The sequence below is a fragment of the Leuresthes tenuis genome, unplaced genomic scaffold (genome assembly GCF_036924035.1).
Source record: "Leuresthes tenuis unplaced genomic scaffold, fLeuTen1.0.hap1 SCAF_9, whole genome shotgun sequence".
Taxonomy (NCBI): Eukaryota; Metazoa; Chordata; class Actinopteri; order Atheriniformes; family Atherinopsidae; genus Leuresthes; species Leuresthes tenuis.
This window is the reverse complement of record NW_027325363.1, coordinates 13,508,481-13,526,250: the sequence shown is the minus strand read 5'-3', so window position 1 is coordinate 13,526,250 and position 17,770 is coordinate 13,508,481. Positions and strand designations below refer to the sequence as shown.

The following is a 17,770-nucleotide window of genomic DNA, read 5'->3' as shown; positions in this document are numbered from 1 at the left end:
TTACAAAATGTAAATGCTGATGGTTATCTCTTTCAAAACAGACCCAACTTGTTCTTCTTCTTGCACAAACTGCACACACAAATGTGTCAGTGTCTTGATATTCCTGCTTACTTAAAAATGTGTTTGAGTGTCACCTTTAACCATTTCTCTCTCTGTCTAGCCATCATGTAGATTGAAGCTACAGCAGACTCAACTTATCCTGACTTGACAGACTGCATTCCCAGCAACCTTTTCCCTCATTGGGTAAAGAAGCCTGTCACTGAGACGTCCTCTCTTTGAATAATCCTCCAACCAAAAACAACCACGAAATGTTTACATTCTTCGCCCATGTTTCCCTTAATTTTATCTTCTCAATTGAGGACATAGAAGGAAGTCAGCAAATATACAAAAGGAGAGGCAAGACTTGTGCAGACTCAGGTCAGTGGTTTGTGGTGAGTCACAATCACTGAAGTATCAGAACTATAATTAGATAGAGAAACATCAGCAAAACTATTGCAAAACTGTCTCATTTGTGTCTAATAGACAGTAACTCTAACAGGTTAACTGGATTCACACTTGAGCTGTATCATGTACAGTGTGACCTTGACCGAACTTACAGTTCATTCATTGCAAAAGTGACGGGAACGCCATGAGCCTTCAACTCTTTGGGGCATTTTTTTTGCAACTTTCCTCATTCTGTGAAACACTTACTTAGCCAGCTGATCCTAAATGTTGCTTTCTATTAAATATATTTAGAGCCCTAAATCCAAACGTGCAAACTGAGAAACATTTCTTCAGTCTTCATCAGGAATGTTACAAAATGGTGGATCTGTGCAACAGGAAATGAACTCTGACATAAGAGCTATGGACCTTGGGGCCACTACTGCATCCTGGGAAATTATGGCACTGAGAAGAGAAATGACCCATGTCACCCCTCGAAAACCCAACCCAGAAAAATACATTTACAATCCTCTAAAATGGCACAGTAGACATTTACACTGCTGTGCAAATATTTTATGCACTTGAGGTTGCTTTCAAAATCAACAGCGAGGACAGTTTTTTTTATTTATCAAATTACTTCAAAGTGCTGCAAACCTACAGAATGCAAATAACTGGATGAAATCAATATTTTCACAGTCCTTTTCATTTTTCTACAGTTTGTTAGAGTACTTGGCAAGTTGGTTGTTGTTGTTCACACTTCTCTGGATTGGTTTGTCTTTGATGCCTTTTCATGTAATCCCAACCTGGCGTCATGGTGCCAACATCCACCAATGCTGCGTCTCTGTACACTTTTATGACTTAAAGATTTAGTGTCTAATAAAAATAACAAGCATCCGAGAAAAAAACATGATGATTAAAAACTGTGTTTTATCAATATCTAATTGCTATGCTTATTCTCTTTGCATAGCAGGTTCTCCTACACAGAACAGCCATATTATTGCCACAAAAAGGCATGCAAAGGAGGGGTACTGTTCAACAAAGAAGAAGAAAGTGGACAGATCAGCCATTGAGAATATTGGCGTGTGAGACGTTTAAGGGTACATATCTGAGAGATGGATGATCATTCTTACTATGTGATGCAGGAACATGACGAAGCAAAGTGAATTCTGGATTGGCAAATGCAGAAAACAAGAATAAATAAAGATGTGGCTTCTCCTAGATGGGAGTAGCTAATGGAGTATAAAGGTGTTTGGAGCGATGTCAAAGTTGCTTGTCTTCGCCTCCAAAAGTTTAGCCAACAGCTATGGATGCAGTCTGCTACTAGATAGTAGATGAGCAGTATTTTAGGTGGATGCCAGTCCAGTAACTTGACCACTAGACTCAGTACTTTTTACATACTGTTCTTTTAAAAACTAGTTCTTTGTGCTTATTTGTGGATGTACGGTTAGGGTTACCGTTTTCCAAAATAAATTCGGGGCCAGTGAGGTACCGCCCTGATGGCACTGCATGATGTAAAGCTCTATAGTGCAGAGGATCCTCCACTACTGCACAAAATTAGATGGTGATTAATGATAGAATATTTATTTAGCGCACACAAATGTTGTGTTACAATTTAACACTAACAAAGTCACAATCAGGCCAACACAGAGACTGGCAGAAATCCTGATCTGGCTTTCTTTCTTGCAGATAGACCACAACAAAGACAGCCAACGACAGAAAAAAAGGGGAGGAGGTAGAAACAGAAAGCAAGAAAACAGTGATAAGGATGAGACTTTACCATCCTAACCTTGCATAACCCAGTTTCACTCTGCCCAGGCTCCTTTAGGTGTGTCTCTTTTATCATTTAAATCCATCTTTTTTCGTCTTACGCCACTGTTAGCGTCCCACCGCGCTCCGTTTTATGGCTGTTTTCCAAGCTGTGAGACAATGGCACGGACATCATTAGCTAAGTGGTGGCTGGATGACAGGCGGTGGTACTGCAATCGATAACGGCAAGCCCTGCCGACCGCGGGCGGAGCAGTGCTTACTCATCAGCCCCTGGGCTTGCAGGAGTCCAAGCTTGGGACAGAAACTGGGACGAAGCCAGATAAGGGATGTGGAGGTGTCGGGGGCTCACTGCCTGTGATAACAAATGGCTATGAACAGCCACCTTATCTTCTCACCTTAAAGAGGATATGATGTCTACTGTCAGACAGCAGCCAAATGGCCAGAACCACTCTGACAGTTATGTTTTGAGGGTGAGAAAGGGTTAGCCAGTTGCTTACATTACGTGTGTGTGTGTGTAATGAGTAATGTGTCATACAGTTTTAGTGTCCTTATGACTAAAAACGACCATTTCCTGTAACAATTTTAAAATATTCAAAGTTACGTTGCATGCAACATGAATACTAATCACAAACAGACAGGTAATGATTGCCACATGCTAAAAAGCCTGCAGCAAGCTACACCTTAAGAATAACTAATCACAGCAATATGAAACATGTTTTCAAATATGAGAGAAACTGTGTCAGCACTTGTTCACTGGGGAGTTGCCCAAGGCCATGAGAGTGGTGGCCAGATCCCCCTGAAGTGGCATCTGAAGCAAACGTATAGTGACAAGGTGGCGCCCTTCCTCTGTCCTTAACCACAACCCAACACTAACTCTGCTCTTCTAGGACCAAAAAAAAAGAAAAAAGGATGATGAAGGGTGCCAGGAGAGCAAACCAAACAGAGAAAAAAATATTATGTGACAATCAAAGGACATGAATGGCAAAAAAGAGAAGCAGAGGGGCACCACAGGCGACAGATACAGTCGGAGAGAAGTTCAGGAGAAGTCAGAACACTTCTCTCGGGGGCTTCTCTTTCTCTCCCAGCTCTGCTTCTGTCCCGCGCCTCTTTTCTCGGAAGCATGTCATTCCGTGATTAAAGCTGCCGACTTTAATTAAAACACGCTTGAAGCCGAACACCTCTCTGCCTCCCACTCTCCACCTCTCTCCTCTCTGTCTGAATGCTGCAGGTGTATGAACACACTTCCAATGAATTTGTCATAAATCCAGGCAGAAACATCATGATAAATGGCACATTGGGATGACACTCCATCTAGACATCGCAGGCAAGCAGTGTCACTTTGCATTAACATGCGTATTAACAAACGCATACCTAAAGCAGCTGTAATTTGAGCAAGGCACAACTTAAAAGCTAGACATGAATAACTTACAGAGTGGGCCAGAGACCATATTTAAGAATCACCACCATTTGACTTGTTGTGACATTTTGCCTCTTCTTGTTGTTTGCTTACGAACAAACACAGAAAAATTATTTCTGTGTCAGATTTCATAACACATAATCTTGTAATGGCTAATAATGTGTTCCAAAAAACAAAAAAAAAAAGCAGCAATAGCTGTGAAGCTTTCAGTCACACACCACAATGCTGTTACTGACAGTGTTTACAGAACAGTTTGGAGTCAAGGTGAGGATTCTAGTTCCTGTTTTTAGTTGTAACATTATACCGGACAAACAGCTTACAGCCAGTCTACCATCACAAAGTCTCTTTGACACACCCAAGCTGCTGCTACAGAAATTTAATTTTTTCCATTTCCCACAGTAGGTAATCACAGAGATATTTCACCATATGCATATAATAATAAATCCACAACTCTGTCGCTCTAAAGACAAATGTACGAGCAATTATCACTGTGAGACTGATGATCTTCCCACTTCACTAATACCTTGTATCACTGTACACACAACTACTGAAACATCCATTATATGGAAAGAGGGCGTATCACCACCTGCAATGACTCAGAACAGCTAAACTTATTTAGTAAATAGTCTGAAACTCCTTTTCAACCATTGGCAGGTGAAAAGCATTGATAATCTCACAATAATGTAATTACTGTTGCAGCTGATCAATGTTCGCAGTTTTCTAAAACAGTTCAAGTTGGCCTTTTGAATAGAAATGTCATCACCTCGTTGTATGCTGTTCAACATGAATGTGAAACATTTCCAGAACTAAAAGTAGAATTCTTGACTTATGGCCAAAAAACACGTTTCGCAAAGTGACTGCAACCACAGAATTCTAACCTGTTTTTCCTGGAGTTCAAAATGAATGTTTGTGCCAGTTTTGAAGACATACCTTGAAGGTGTTCCGCGATTTAGCGTCTTCACAAGACTCATACAGACTGACAACCCCAAACATAACGCCTCTGGCCAGGACTGTCGCCAGAATGGAGGATAATAAAATAGTCTCCATTGTTGCACCTCTCTAACTCTTCCCCTCACCTCTGACCCTCAGCTCTCCTCTTCCCCACCCTCTCCACGTCTTCTGGCCCACTATTTCCCTCCCACACAACCAGGCATCGTAGGTGGACTTCCTACAGGAAACCCAGGGGCGCCACCAGGGAGAATCTCCAGTGTGAAAGTCAAACAAAGACACACGGGGACTTCTCCTACTCACTCCGGCCCAATTCAAGCAATGAAGCATGAGGGGCTGGTCAGCACGACAGGGCAAGACAAAAACTGAAAACTGAGCGTCAGGTTAACGTTAGGAATGAGTCCACAGACAACAAACATTCCCAGATTGATCCTTTAATACTTGTGTAGGTGGATTTCATGGCAGACTCTTTGTTTTCTGCAGCCTTTCAAATTATTAAAAAGACTGAGCCGAAACACTGAGTCATCCAAAAACAATCAGGCCATTATACTCATAGCATGTAATGGAGCATGTATTCATGCATGACAAATCTGTCTGTTAAGGCCAGCTCCCTTCACAATCCACAACTCTTAAAGGCGGTTGAGGGCCACGTTGACACTGTATGTAGGTGAAACAAACTTTGTGTGTGCAACTACAGCAGCAGAAGTCCAACCTATTGAACCCTGGGCAGTGGCCTCGTTTCACTGGCAGAGACTCAATCATAACATCTTATCTATGGACTTGCTGACTCATGGAATTCAGCTGTGGCCAATAGCCAAACAGCAGGGTTACTTATGGCAGTCATTGATTGGTTGATCCCTGAGCACAAAGCTGAAAGAGCACATACCAGGAACACAGCCTGAAGCAGAAACTGGCAGCAGTTTGCTCACGCTTTACTTCACTCTCACAGTCTTGTAGCTGCAGCCCCCCCAAACTGACAACCGTTCTTTGCGGTGTCACTTTTTCACTTTTAATCGTTCCACCCAGATTTCTCTTTGCGTTTACTTTCTACAGCTTTTCTAAATCACCATAGCCTGTTAGCCTTGTTCCTCTGTTGTGTAATTTGAGCTGGAATGGCAAAACAAGACCGCTCATGTCAAGAGGTCACCATTCCTCCGTTGCTTACATCCTGGTCCTTCATCTCCATGGTCACTCTAATTCAAAACAATGTCACCAATTTTTTTTTCTTTTGCAAGATAACATGAAGCCTAGTTTAAAGTATTCCAACAGAGCCCCACAGCCACTTTTTGAACCATTAATCAAATCCAAAGCCCTCACTTTTCAGCAGAATTACCCATTAATAAGTCATTTGTATTGGAAAAGCAATACTGTACCATAATAAAATGGGTTTGCGTTACAGAGTGAATGCAATCTTTGATACACACCAATTAAATTCTAGATTATTTTCAAAGCTCTTACATGAAGCATTTATTTTAAAGGGCTGCAGCACAGAAACACTGAAGCTACTTTTTAAGCATTTGTCTCCCTCTGTCATACAGTAGGCACAGCCAACACTGCTGATTTAGGGTCAGTTCCCTCAAACATAAAATCGGTCATTCAGGATTCAGAGTTAGACTGGCTCCACAGTGGGGGGGACACACTACAGAGGCCTTTATATCCGCCTGTCCCCCATCTGCAAATCTGTAATGAGCAAGGGAGCAGAAAAAGTGGGAGAGAAGAGGACCTCAGTTCAGCTGAGGCAGGCACACTTTCTAATGGAAATTCAGATACAATCATCCCAGAATGCACTTCTCTCTGCCTAATAATCGGCCACTAGAACAAGGCAGCCATTGAGAGGAGAGTGACTGTAATCTGGTCCGCCAAACTCCAAAGCTGCCCGCTATAATTAGCTCCTTTCTCCATCATACACAGACTTACAAGCAAACCTCTCTTGTAATACAAGAGGGAGACAGGAGAGATTTAGTGAACTGCATGATTTCAGGACTGGGGAAATTTTACATCACCAAACACTGGCAGGTGCTCTAGCTGTGAAATCTGCAAATGAATAGGTGAGCGACCAATGTTTCATTCACTAGCACAGTGGCGTGTAGAAAAACAAGCTTGGGGTGATAAGGACACAATATGATATGAGACAAGTTTCCAAACTGAGTGATATTTCAAGTACAAAACCATTTGTTCCTTGTCCACGTGTTTACATAAAATGGGGCATAATCTTGCATTCTGTGTCCACAGCAAAGGATGTTTCCGCTTCTCTGGCCTACATCCTGATGAGCAAAGCCTACACTCCTCTAATCTCAAGCCCAAGGCCTCACAACCCGATCCACAGCCCTGAGGCAAAAACGACAGGGGTGTGTGGACATGCTGGTAGCTTGCCTGCTGCCTGGGCAAATGGCACAACTATTAGAGGAAGAGGAGGCTTCCTGGAGAGGTGTGACTGCATTGTAAAGGGTCCAATCAAGCAGAGAACAGAAGTGCTGACAGCTGCTAATGCATTTACCTGAGAGAAAAGAGACGTCGTCCAGAGGAAAGGTCCTGTATATGTTTACTTCCTCCTTAGCATGGTCCTCTTAATAAAGCTGATTAAGATCAAGATGAGAAAAACTCAACAAAAGCACTCGTACAAAACACAGCCAGAAAATGTAAGGTTATGAGTCATCTTATTCGCTGGCATAATCCACAACATCGAGGCATGTGCATTTTAAGTGTGACAAAGTTCCTGTTTCTCAGAAACGTCCTTTTATTCAGCAGTGACACAGCAGTAGCCAGAGACCAGCCTGTGTGTAAAGTCCGTACCACGAACTGACACAATTACCCAGTGAGTGCAGTCTCTGAAATCTGTCAGAGTCAATATTAAAACAGTATTTCAGGGGCATGTTGAAGGATCACTTCTAAAGGGAAAGCACTCAAGTCCAGTGGAAAGACTCCGACAGAAAGGGAGTGGCTGCCAGAGCAATGACCACTTTGCAGTGGCAGTGAGATTAAGCTGTGACACATCGCTGACTAGTTGTGCCACAAAAATAGATTAATGGCAGTGATAATTGTGAACACGAGGTCACTCTGATGAGAAACCATAAAGCAAACATAGGTACACATGGACCACTCAAGGAGCCAAGCTAAATATACCCCCAGATAATCTGCCGGTGGAAAATACAAAGACACACACTTTTTACCTGCTATGTGAAAAAAAGAATGAGGCCATTTAAGTGACAGGTACAGTCAAATTAAACGAGGAACTCTCTGAGCTATCTCCCAGCATTTTGTAACTGTGTCACCAGGAAGTCCTGTACATGAAGCTTTGCAAAGTGAGAGAGATAGTCAATAGCAGAAAGAAAGAAAAAAAAGAGAGAGAGCTTATTGTATTGCCTAAATCTCATGAAGGTCAGTGTTTATGACAAACCCAAGCAAAGACAATTACAATGGAAAACTCAAACAAAAAAAAAACTAATTTGTAATTCAGCTAAATTAATCTTCTTATCCAGGTCATTGTGGTAAATTGGCAGAAAATGTAGAATGAGAATTAAACAACTGCTTCTTTAATCTAACTCCAACATCCTAGTTCCTCTACACCAATTTAAAGTCCCCTTTCCTCCTCTTATTCAAGGCAATAGTGCGGAGTTTCTCCAGGCCTGACAAGACCAATGCATTCCAGGTGTTGTTGTACAAACAATTATAAGGCTTGGACAAGATCCATCTTTATGATCCCCTTTCTCCCTTGTCAACATAACATTCAAACGAGCATTGCCGAAGCCTAACCCAACAGAGAGCGGATTTATTTTATTTCATTTTATTTTAATACACCCATACATCATCATTAGAATAATCATTACTATTACGCGTGAGGGCTTCAAATCATACCAGCCCTCAGGGGGGACTGGGGTTGACTCCCAGTTTCTTGTTATTCGCAGGACTTCAGTACAAGCCAAAGCTGCAATGTAGGGAGAAAGTAAATGAGGTAAACGCCTAAAATCTCTGTCCAACATCGCTGCGCTCTTCAAATTGTCCATTCATATGTATTCATGGGTGGAAAGTAAGAATATCCAGTGTAGTCTACATACCATATCATTCCTGTCTGCCTCCAGCTCTTGTCCACTCTTTTCTTCCTGTATCTGCTCCTCTGCGACCCACAGTCGTGGAAAGACTTTCAAAAAGACAGACAAAAACACTCTCCACAAGCATTCACATCGATTATTTTCCGCTTTTCTAGTAAACACGCTGTCTGGCTACTGCGTCCCACATTAAGTGCTCATTTTCGTCAGTCCGAAGTTTTCAGACACGAGACGCATAGCTGTTTCTCTCCCACTATGTGAAGAGAAACAGAAAAAGACTAATTCTGATCAAAAGAAGAGGGGAGGGGGGGTAAAAATGCTGCTCAAACTCCCGTCCTTTCACAGCGGCTGGATACGTCTTGCCAGAAGAAAAAGGGGGAGGCGTTCGAAAGCGCTGTTTCTGTGTGTTTTCCCTTCTACGTTCACCACCACGTTGTTTTGACCAATTATTATTTCCTTTGTTGTGTCAAAAATAAAAAGAGTCCGAAAGAAACGCGATCCAGAGCTCTGCCCTCATGGATCAGAGTGTTGTTTTCAAAGTACGACAGCTCGCTCGAACGCGTTTGTGCGTCTCCTTTTCTGATGTTAAGCCCCGTGCAGGATAAATGTGTGACGTTGGGTATAAGTCTGTTTTTTTTTTCAGCTTCCCAATAATGGCGGACCTTCTCCCGAATCTAGCATCTCCCCTCCTATCTGGAGAGAGCGGAGAGAGTCTCGCCCAGCGGTTCATGGACACAATTACAACACACGCTCTCTGATACACTGCTCAGCACCGCGCAACTGCACGGGAAGGCTAGAACAACCATTTACAGGATAAAATAATAATTGATATGATATATTTAGAAGTGGAGAACTATCATGAACGTGCAGAAGATGATAAACAGTATTTTAATATTTATTAGTTAAATAAATAAATGAGTAAACATATATACATACTCATCTTGGGTCACTGTGCAAACGCATGCTAGTTTCCTGTTACTCTGTGCTTTCACTACATTCAGATGTTACACTTTTTGTGCTGTTAAATCTGTCTTCTTTTTCTTTCCATTATAAACTTGGCAACTTGTAAGTCCGATCGAGGTATGCATTCAAAGTATATGGCTTACTAGTCACTGAGTGCACCCACCCTGCTCATGCCAAGGGCCAAGAAGTCCTGGGGGTCGCTGTCCCACCCAAGAAACAGACCACGCATCCCAGAATGTTTATCTCATGAGATACAAATGAGATGTGAAATGACCACAAATAGAAACAGAATGGCTGCAACAAAAAACAAACAAACAAAAAGCAACACAAGCATGCTGTGTGACAAGGAAAAGTGTGACACAAAATAAGCAAAAATCCAACAAACATTTGTTAAATGACCAAAATATGACACTAAACAAGAAAAACAACCTCATGGGATGCAACACTACCTCAAAGGGAAACTGACCCACAATAATGTTAGATGGGGACACAACACGTCACAAATTATACCTTCGTGGTTTGAGATCCTTTTGTGGGGTTTTTTTTCAGTCTTTGTCTTCAGTACAACTTTTACCCATTTCTGTCAAGGGGACTGTTTCACTCTTATTTGGTCAATTATTCATTCATTTACACACAAAACACACGTGTTCTGCGTATCCATAAAGGTGGGGGCGAAATGTGGGAAAGGTAAAGACGAGCATGTAACATGGCAGAGGCGTAGTTTCCTTTCAAGTGTATATTATCCATTTTGTCCATCCTCTGGTGATTCATTTCAAGTTGTGAAGTCAATCATCTCAAAGATCTTAACATGATGCGCTGTTGTAGATTAAACTACCAAGTGTATAAAGTTTCACAGAGACTGCAGCACGCGGTGCCGCTAACATCAGCAATGATAACATCCGACACTCTCCCTTATTCTGTAAGTAGTACTTCCACTCTGACACATTTTTCCTCTAATGCAAACCTCTGATGCAAATGTATGAATGCTTCTTTAACTTGTTTTGGAGAATTCTTACTTTAACATGTTACCATTTCAGCCATGAATGAGAAATAATGAAATGTATAAGAAATGTTTACGGCTTTTCACAAACAAAGTTTTAGGCCCAAAAGTGCACATAAATTTATCTTAATAACTGTTTTGTGAGTAATGCTCAAAACTGTTTTTCAGTTCTCTCTTTTAATGGGGCTTTATTTTTGGTCTGTTTGCCTTCTTGGCCCCATGGGTCAAACACCACTTCCGTTCCTTCACAAATGATTCCCATTGCCATGAACAAATTCAAACATTTGTCACCCTGTAACATATTTGAAAGTTCCATGGCTGCGCGACTTGTTCTAGATTTGTTAAACAGTCTCACAAGGACTCCAACCTACAACCTCATTGAGCAGCAGAGAGGGGAAAATCATTCTTTCCTGAGAAAATCAATCATCTCAAAGGTTAGTCCTAATTATTTGAGTTGTGCCTGAAGTCACCACTTGGTAAAAGAATTACTGTGAAGAGGTTTGTGCTGTGATTAGTTCAGCCACCGACCGATAAATAATTCAATCTTCTCGGGAAGACAGTGGAGCTACACTTCGAAAAAAGGAGAAATATCTGCAGCGTTAAACAAGACAACGGCCTGTGCTAAGGCCACAAACAGATGTTCAATGTCTGGCAGTGGGACCCTCTCCTGAAATTCTTCTCTCTCACCCTGTTAGCACTTCCTAGAACATGCAATTCCAGTCTGTTAATCTAAAGTCTGTGTGATAGGAAAACAAATGCTTCGTGTGGCTGCAGAACTCACATTTATTATCTGGAAACAGAATTTGGCACTTTGAGGGATTTTTAAGGCGGAAATACTGCATCCTGCAAACAACAACAACAAATGTCTGAAACTTCTCCTTTCAATGTTCTTAGAATATTAACCTCCTTCTTGGAGTGTTGAACTGCAAAAACCAAAGCATGAGAAATGCACAGATAAGGACGTTTTATTACTTCTACATGAGATGCGAAATTGCAATTTATCAAGAGCACCGTGCGTGCTTCGATGGTCTAAAATGTGACTCACCATTAAACAGAGACAAGCAGGGTTCAAGGTGCAGAGCTTGTCCTTTGAATAAGTCCACACGCTTCTGTCCAATCACATTAGTCTCTATGTTCTCAGCAATATTTGCATGACCCCAATCACACAGAGCAAGATTAGCGGAGGTCAAAGTTTCTGTTGAATAATCTGCCCCTGTTTTACATCCCTTTCTGCTTTTTAACATGGGACATGTAACCATAAACGGAAGGCTCCTTTAGGTATTAAATTATGTCGCACAGTGCTATTAAAGCAATTTCATTCTTACACAAACGTTACTACAGCAGTCCTGCTGTTATAACTTCAAGCACATCAATATCAAAACACAGCTGTGAGCATTATATGGAAGAAAACCTCCTTTTGTTTACTCACTGGCTGGTTTCCCCTTTCATTTTATTCTTTTTCCTATCTCACCTCAGTCCTCTCTGCATTTGCAACTGAAATATTTCTGGGTCCCAAGGGCAAGCGCATTCCTCCACTCACAGTTGTGCAATCCCTGACAATCACAGTTTCCCCCATCCCCCTCTCTGACTCCCTAAACGCCCACAAAGCTCACAGGCAAGCTGTCCAAACTCTCTGGGCAGTGTTCTGTGGCGAAGTGGCTGCCCAGCCAGAGCAGTAAGCAACGCGGTGCCCTGACTCTGCAGAAAACAACAAAAAATAATGTAACTGGAACACAGTCCAGAATCACACATTTTCATTCGGTAAAAAGCTTTTAAAAATGATTCTGAACCGTGTGATAGATTGCACATAAAACAAATAATTTGTAACTTAGTAAGTCTTGACAGAGAAGGACAAAGATGACAGAAACATTTGGTACGGTAGCCAAATGTGAAATTAATATTGTAAATCTGGGTTATCGAGTATGTCTCGATTAAAAACTAAAAGCAGATTCTAGTCAGTGCCAGATTAAATTTTCTTTCATGTTTGTTGACATATTCTACATTTTCTTACATGTTTGTTGTCATTATCTATACACATAGTTCGGTTAAAATCCTATTAGAAACCGAAAAGAAGCTTGTCACATTAAAAGATGCTACATGAACGGTCCCTCTGCTTTTCATGTGATCAACTACGCAACTTCAGTAAGAGACGTGATATGGGAACGTCGGTTCTTGTAGTTCCAACAGTGCATTTAATGAGTTCTTCGTGAAAGAACAAAAACTACATCTCCCAGTACCCCTTGTACCTTGGCGTAGCCCTCCACTTCCTGATAGCTTAGGAAGATAGCGGACGAGCGGTTGAAGAAAGTACTTGTCTATTAATGTAAAACTAGTGCATTTTATCTCAGGAACGTGCTTTCTGGAGTCCCCAAAGGACCCTATTTAGAAGACGAAAATGGTAAATACGTCGTTATTGAACCCATTTATGTTTGCTTTTCTTGTCATCAGCGTATTGCCACTAGTCTGCTAGCGTTTGAGACCTCGACAGATAACCTCTTCATTCAGTCCGTAGGAGTCGTTAGCTAGTTAGACTGAAGAGTTGAGGCCACAATGTCTAACACAGAGACAAACCACCACTTTGTCAGATAAATTGTATGATAATGGTTCTGTTTCTGCCAAGTTTTAGACAATTATGTTGTCAAAACAAGTGGGTTTGATTTATATATGCTATCTTGTACATTAGACAGGCTAACGCTAATAGTACTTAGCCATAGTTACTTCCAGATAAATACTGTTAGGTATTATGATTACTCTATGGATAGATACCAAGAACGTTTATGACTCTTATATTATAGGCCTGAGACTGTGCAGGCCACTTAAGTCACATTATTTGTGTATGTGTGTGTGTTTTCCCCGTATAGAATGGGCGCATTTTGCTGTGGTTGAACTAATGTTTGTCTTTCTGTTTCCCTTTATTCCAAAGATCCGCTTTATCCTCATCCAAAACCGAGCAGGGAAGACGCGATTGGCCAAATGGTATATGCAGTTTGATGATGATGAAAAACAGAAGTTGATTGAGGAAGTGCATGCTGTGGTCACTGTCAGGGATGCCAAGCACACTAACTTTGTGGAGGTATGGGATTAGTCAGTGCTATATGTGTGGATAATTGGTTGTATTTTATCCTGTGCTCGGTCCTGTTTGCTAGGGCTAATTTGTGTATGGTGTGATTTAAATGTCATCTGCCCAGGTCTGTGAGGGTTTGGTGCTAATCTCTCTGACTGCGCGAAGGCCAACATTTGTGTGTCTGCATGAACCATCTGCACCACCAATGCACCAACTCTGCATTAGCCATGAAAACAAAAACATTAGACACTGGAAGATATTTTTATTTACTCTATTTTTAGGAACACAGTCTGTCACCTGTTTGGAGGAGAATTTGAAAGAGGAGATTGGCCACAATTCACTCATTTATCATTGATCAATAAAATAGTCAAAGGCCCAAACTGAAGCCCTATATGGGCCATGTCGTACGCACTCGTTCCATTCTGTACATTTGCTGTTGGTCGACAGGAAGTACAGAATATTAGAATATTCCACTTTGTTTAATGAGTCAAGTCTGCTCAATTTCGCTAAATCAAAGGGTACATGGACACAGAGCCTTGCTTACGACCTCTGATAACGCCTTTTTAAATCACACAGGCCCTAATTGAAACCATGACTTGACCCACTGTTGTACACCATTAGAAAATCAGAACAATGTCATCTGCCAATCATTTTTAATATGTCCTTTTGCTTCTGTTATTGTATAAGTAAGGGATTGCTTTACCTTAAAGCCTGGGAGCGTCAACCCTTGTAGAGCTGCTGTTGTAGTCACAATCTAAGAAACTCAGTCATTAAAAGGATTTATCTGTTTTGGTCTTACAGTTCAGAAACTTCAAGATCATTTACCGACGTTACGCTGGCCTGTACTTCTGTATTTGTGTGGACGTGACTGATAATAACCTGGCATACCTCGAGGGAATCCACAACTTTGTAGAGGTAACTGAAACACACGTAATATATAGATGTAGTTAGCGGAGTGAGATGATTTAGTTGTCACGGTCTGGTGGTTTTCAGGAATGTCTTTAATGATTTTTGTTCAGAATTTATTGTCCTCTTGTGACTTGCAACTTCTAAATGTCAAACCTGCCGGATTCTTGTGGGAACTAATGTTTGCTGCCAAATGGCATTTAGTGGATAAAACAAATTGTTTGGTATTCAGTGCTCAAGTTTATTTATTTTTTCGTTTTTTTGTTGTTTTTTGGAGCTCACAAAAGACACATACGGCATTATCAACACTAACTGATCTGGCCTCTGATTTATCTCATCACATAAAGTTTGTTTACAGGTTGGGATTGTTCTGCATAAATTTAGCATGGTGCTGTATTTCCCAAACACACTGGCATCAGTTATCAAAATGTTATATTGAGCTCAATATTAAGGTATATCATAATAATCATCATTTGTGAATGATTGAGAAACTGGTCACTTTTCTCATAAAACTGGGATTAGAGCGTTGAATCATCCAGTGTGAACCGTGTGCATTCACATTAATGGACGGGTATACACAGGTGTTGGTTTTGACTTGATTCATTACCACCACAGTTCACTTATCAGGCTAATATAGATTGTCATGGTACCGTCACATGTTGTGAGAAAGCCCTGACCAAACTGTCCAGTCTCATGTGAGTGGCTCCTTCCACCCACAGACACGATGTGGGTGTGTCTGAATTAAGCCATGAAGAATATAGACACAAAAATGTCTGAGTGACAGAGGTCTGATGAAGCCACTAACGTACGTGTCTGAAAAGGTTTTTATCGTGTATCTTTGTCCTGTTGAAGTACATTATCCTCTGAATCAAAAAGTTTTGATCTGAATACTTTCCTCTCCTTCCTGGAAGGTGCTGAATGAGTATTTCCACAATGTGTGTGAACTGGACCTTGTGTTCAACTTCTACAAGGTAAGGACGGTAGAGATTCTTGTGTTTTTCTTTATTTATTCATCTCTCTTTTTTTTTCTTAGGAGTTTCAGGTTATTCTGCAAAATGTTGGTGAAGGCCAGTTTTGTATTCTCCGTAGAAAACAATGCCAAAATGAACAAGTCTGAGCTCCTTCCCCCACCTGCTCGTGGTGTTCTGTTACCCGGCCTCATGCATGAACCTAACGAGGCACCGCTGACCTCCAACATCTTCTGTACCAAAAACAATTTCATGAGCTTTTTCACTCATTCGGTCATCGATTCTCTGATTGAATTCAACATGTAAAATGTTAATTTATGTGCTTTTTTTTTTCTCCTTCTGTTTTACTTTTTGATGATAAGGACGGGAAGTTAAGTAATGTTTGCAGGAGGCAGAGCAGTACTGTTTTTATTGAATGGTTCCATCTCGTTCTTACATGAAACACATGCACACACAAAAAGGGCCTCGAAGCTCCACACATGCTCCAAAGTTGCATCTTTTTGTAAAACCAATAGAGCTTAAATGTATGTTAATACAACCAAATAAGCAACACATCTGCTCTCATTCATATACTGTATTTATTTATATATATATATATATATATATATATATATATATACGGCTAAACGCATGAGAAATTGCGCCTGAAGAGCAGCCTCTTTAGAGTACGTGTCAGCTCTTGGCCACTTAAAGCATTTTCATTCCTTTTGGTAAATTTGGTAAATCCACAAGGGTTTTGTGTTTGTGCTCACTTTTAGCCCCGAAGTGCAAACCTTCCTTTCGTCACGCCCATCCTCTGATCCTCTGTTTGTGTGTGTTTCAAGGTGTACACGGTGGTGGATGAGATGTTCCTAGCAGGGGAGATCAGGGAGACCAGTCAGACCAAGGTCCTTAAGCAGCTTCTCATGCTCCAGTCTCTTGAGTAAAAAAAAAAACAAACATATTTCCTTCCTGTCCACTTATCTGCTGCCCTGGCACCCAAACCAACCATCTCCATGTTTCTATCACTCTGGAAAAGGAACGTCATCATTTCCCTGCCTCTACAGAGCCGACACTTACCAGAACTTCAGCAGGGGGAGGCTTTTTAGGAGAGAATATTGTTTACAAATAGATATTCGAGCTCAGCTAACCTGTTGGCCATAGTTTTCTTTATGCTGTAAAGAACTCTGTATGTGTATTACTGCTACGGATGTCAAGCTTGCACAGTACATTTCAACGTGTGGACATTTCACGTGCTAAGTTACAGCCAGCTTTATATTCTGTTTGCTTTTCCCAAAGCCAGCGGCTGCAGAGATTAGTTATTTCATGTAGTAACCAGTTTGTCATTGCATTTATCTCTGAAGTGGAGAGGCTGGTGTTGCCCTGCTTGCTCCTGCCCTCCTCTTCTGTCTTTCATTACCCATAACATTTATTTAAAAGCACTACTGTACCTGTCAAGCTCCATACCTTCATTGATTATTCAGAAGACCCTTGCTGCCATTTAAAATCCATCCAAAAATGATCTTGGAAGTATTATGGGATTCATTTTCTATCTGGATTACAGACCAAGCAAACTATGAGCAGAAAGCCCTTTTGAGCAATTGACCCAGTACTGCAGGTTCATTAGCGAATGAAGTGTACTCAAAGTGAGTGTCATTTTGACGATGTGTTATGACAACCTGCACCGTGTCAGGCATCCTCAGGGGGGGGGGTGACGACGCTGTAAGCTGTTAGATCGGGCGCTCGCGCTCCTTTATGACTTCTAATGGAGCTTGTCGGTCTCTCTTAAAACACTTCAAACGCGATCAACTCGGAGCAAAGCGAATATAAAGTATATTTTACATAAAGCAGTACCGTTTGCTTTGTGTGGGGTGTACATGCAGCGGGTCTTGTGAAGAAATATTGCGAAACTTACTGTTGAAACCCAAAAGGTGGCCCTTGCTCAGTGTTTGTTTCAAATCCACACATTCCTTCGACGTCCCAAAAAAGAAATGACATTTGCTTGAAAATCGGAGTCGGCTTTTATTGGTGTCTTTGCTGGACATAAGTATTCATGAAATTGTCATATTCTTAATTCTGACATTATCCAATCACACAGGTGGTTTCATATGAAGTTTAACTTTTGTATTTTTTGTCCTTATTAGACGATAGTGACATATGTACCGCTTCCCCTTCCTGTCTACCTGTGAGTTTGTTGATGGAAGATGTGTGTAACTGTCTCCAATTCAAAATATCTACATTAGTGCGTCCCATTTTGTGTAAATAAACTGATCAAGTGACCCACCTTGTCTT

The 17,770-nt window shown here is 41.2% G+C and overlaps 2 protein-coding genes across 2 annotated transcripts in view; one reads left to right on the top strand and one right to left on the bottom strand.

The window, feature by feature from the left end:
• arhgap35a (Rho GTPase activating protein 35a) overlaps positions 1-9,326 on the bottom strand; it is a 58,683-nt gene extending 49,357 nt beyond the window's left edge. The window contains exon 1 of the mRNA XM_072392430.1: positions 8,608-9,326. The gene's annotated coding sequence lies outside the window, so the exon portion shown is untranslated. The remainder of the gene's footprint in view (positions 1-8,607) is intronic.
• Positions 9,327-12,798: 3,472 nt separating this feature from the next.
• ap2s1 (adaptor related protein complex 2 subunit sigma 1) lies at positions 12,799-17,758 on the top strand. The gene is made up of 5 exons (XM_072392431.1): positions 12,799-12,959; positions 13,485-13,634; positions 14,427-14,540; positions 15,443-15,502; positions 16,324-17,758. Exons 1-5 carry the CDS (start codon positions 12,957-12,959, stop codon positions 16,423-16,425), a joined length of 429 nt encoding a protein of 142 aa, XP_072248532.1. The 5' UTR covers positions 12,799-12,956; the 3' UTR covers positions 16,426-17,758.
• The last annotated feature ends 12 nt before the right edge of the window (positions 17,759-17,770 follow it).

Bases quoted from the DNA above. Each gene is read 5' to 3' on its own strand.
- ap2s1 (XM_072392431.1), top strand. The intron at 14,541-15,442 runs GTAACTGAAACA...CCTTCCTGGAAG, and splicing joins GAATCCACAACTTTGTAGAG to GTGCTGAATGAGTATTTCCA. The intron at 15,503-16,323 runs GTAAGGACGGTA...GTGTGTTTCAAG, and splicing joins TTGTGTTCAACTTCTACAAG to GTGTACACGGTGGTGGATGA.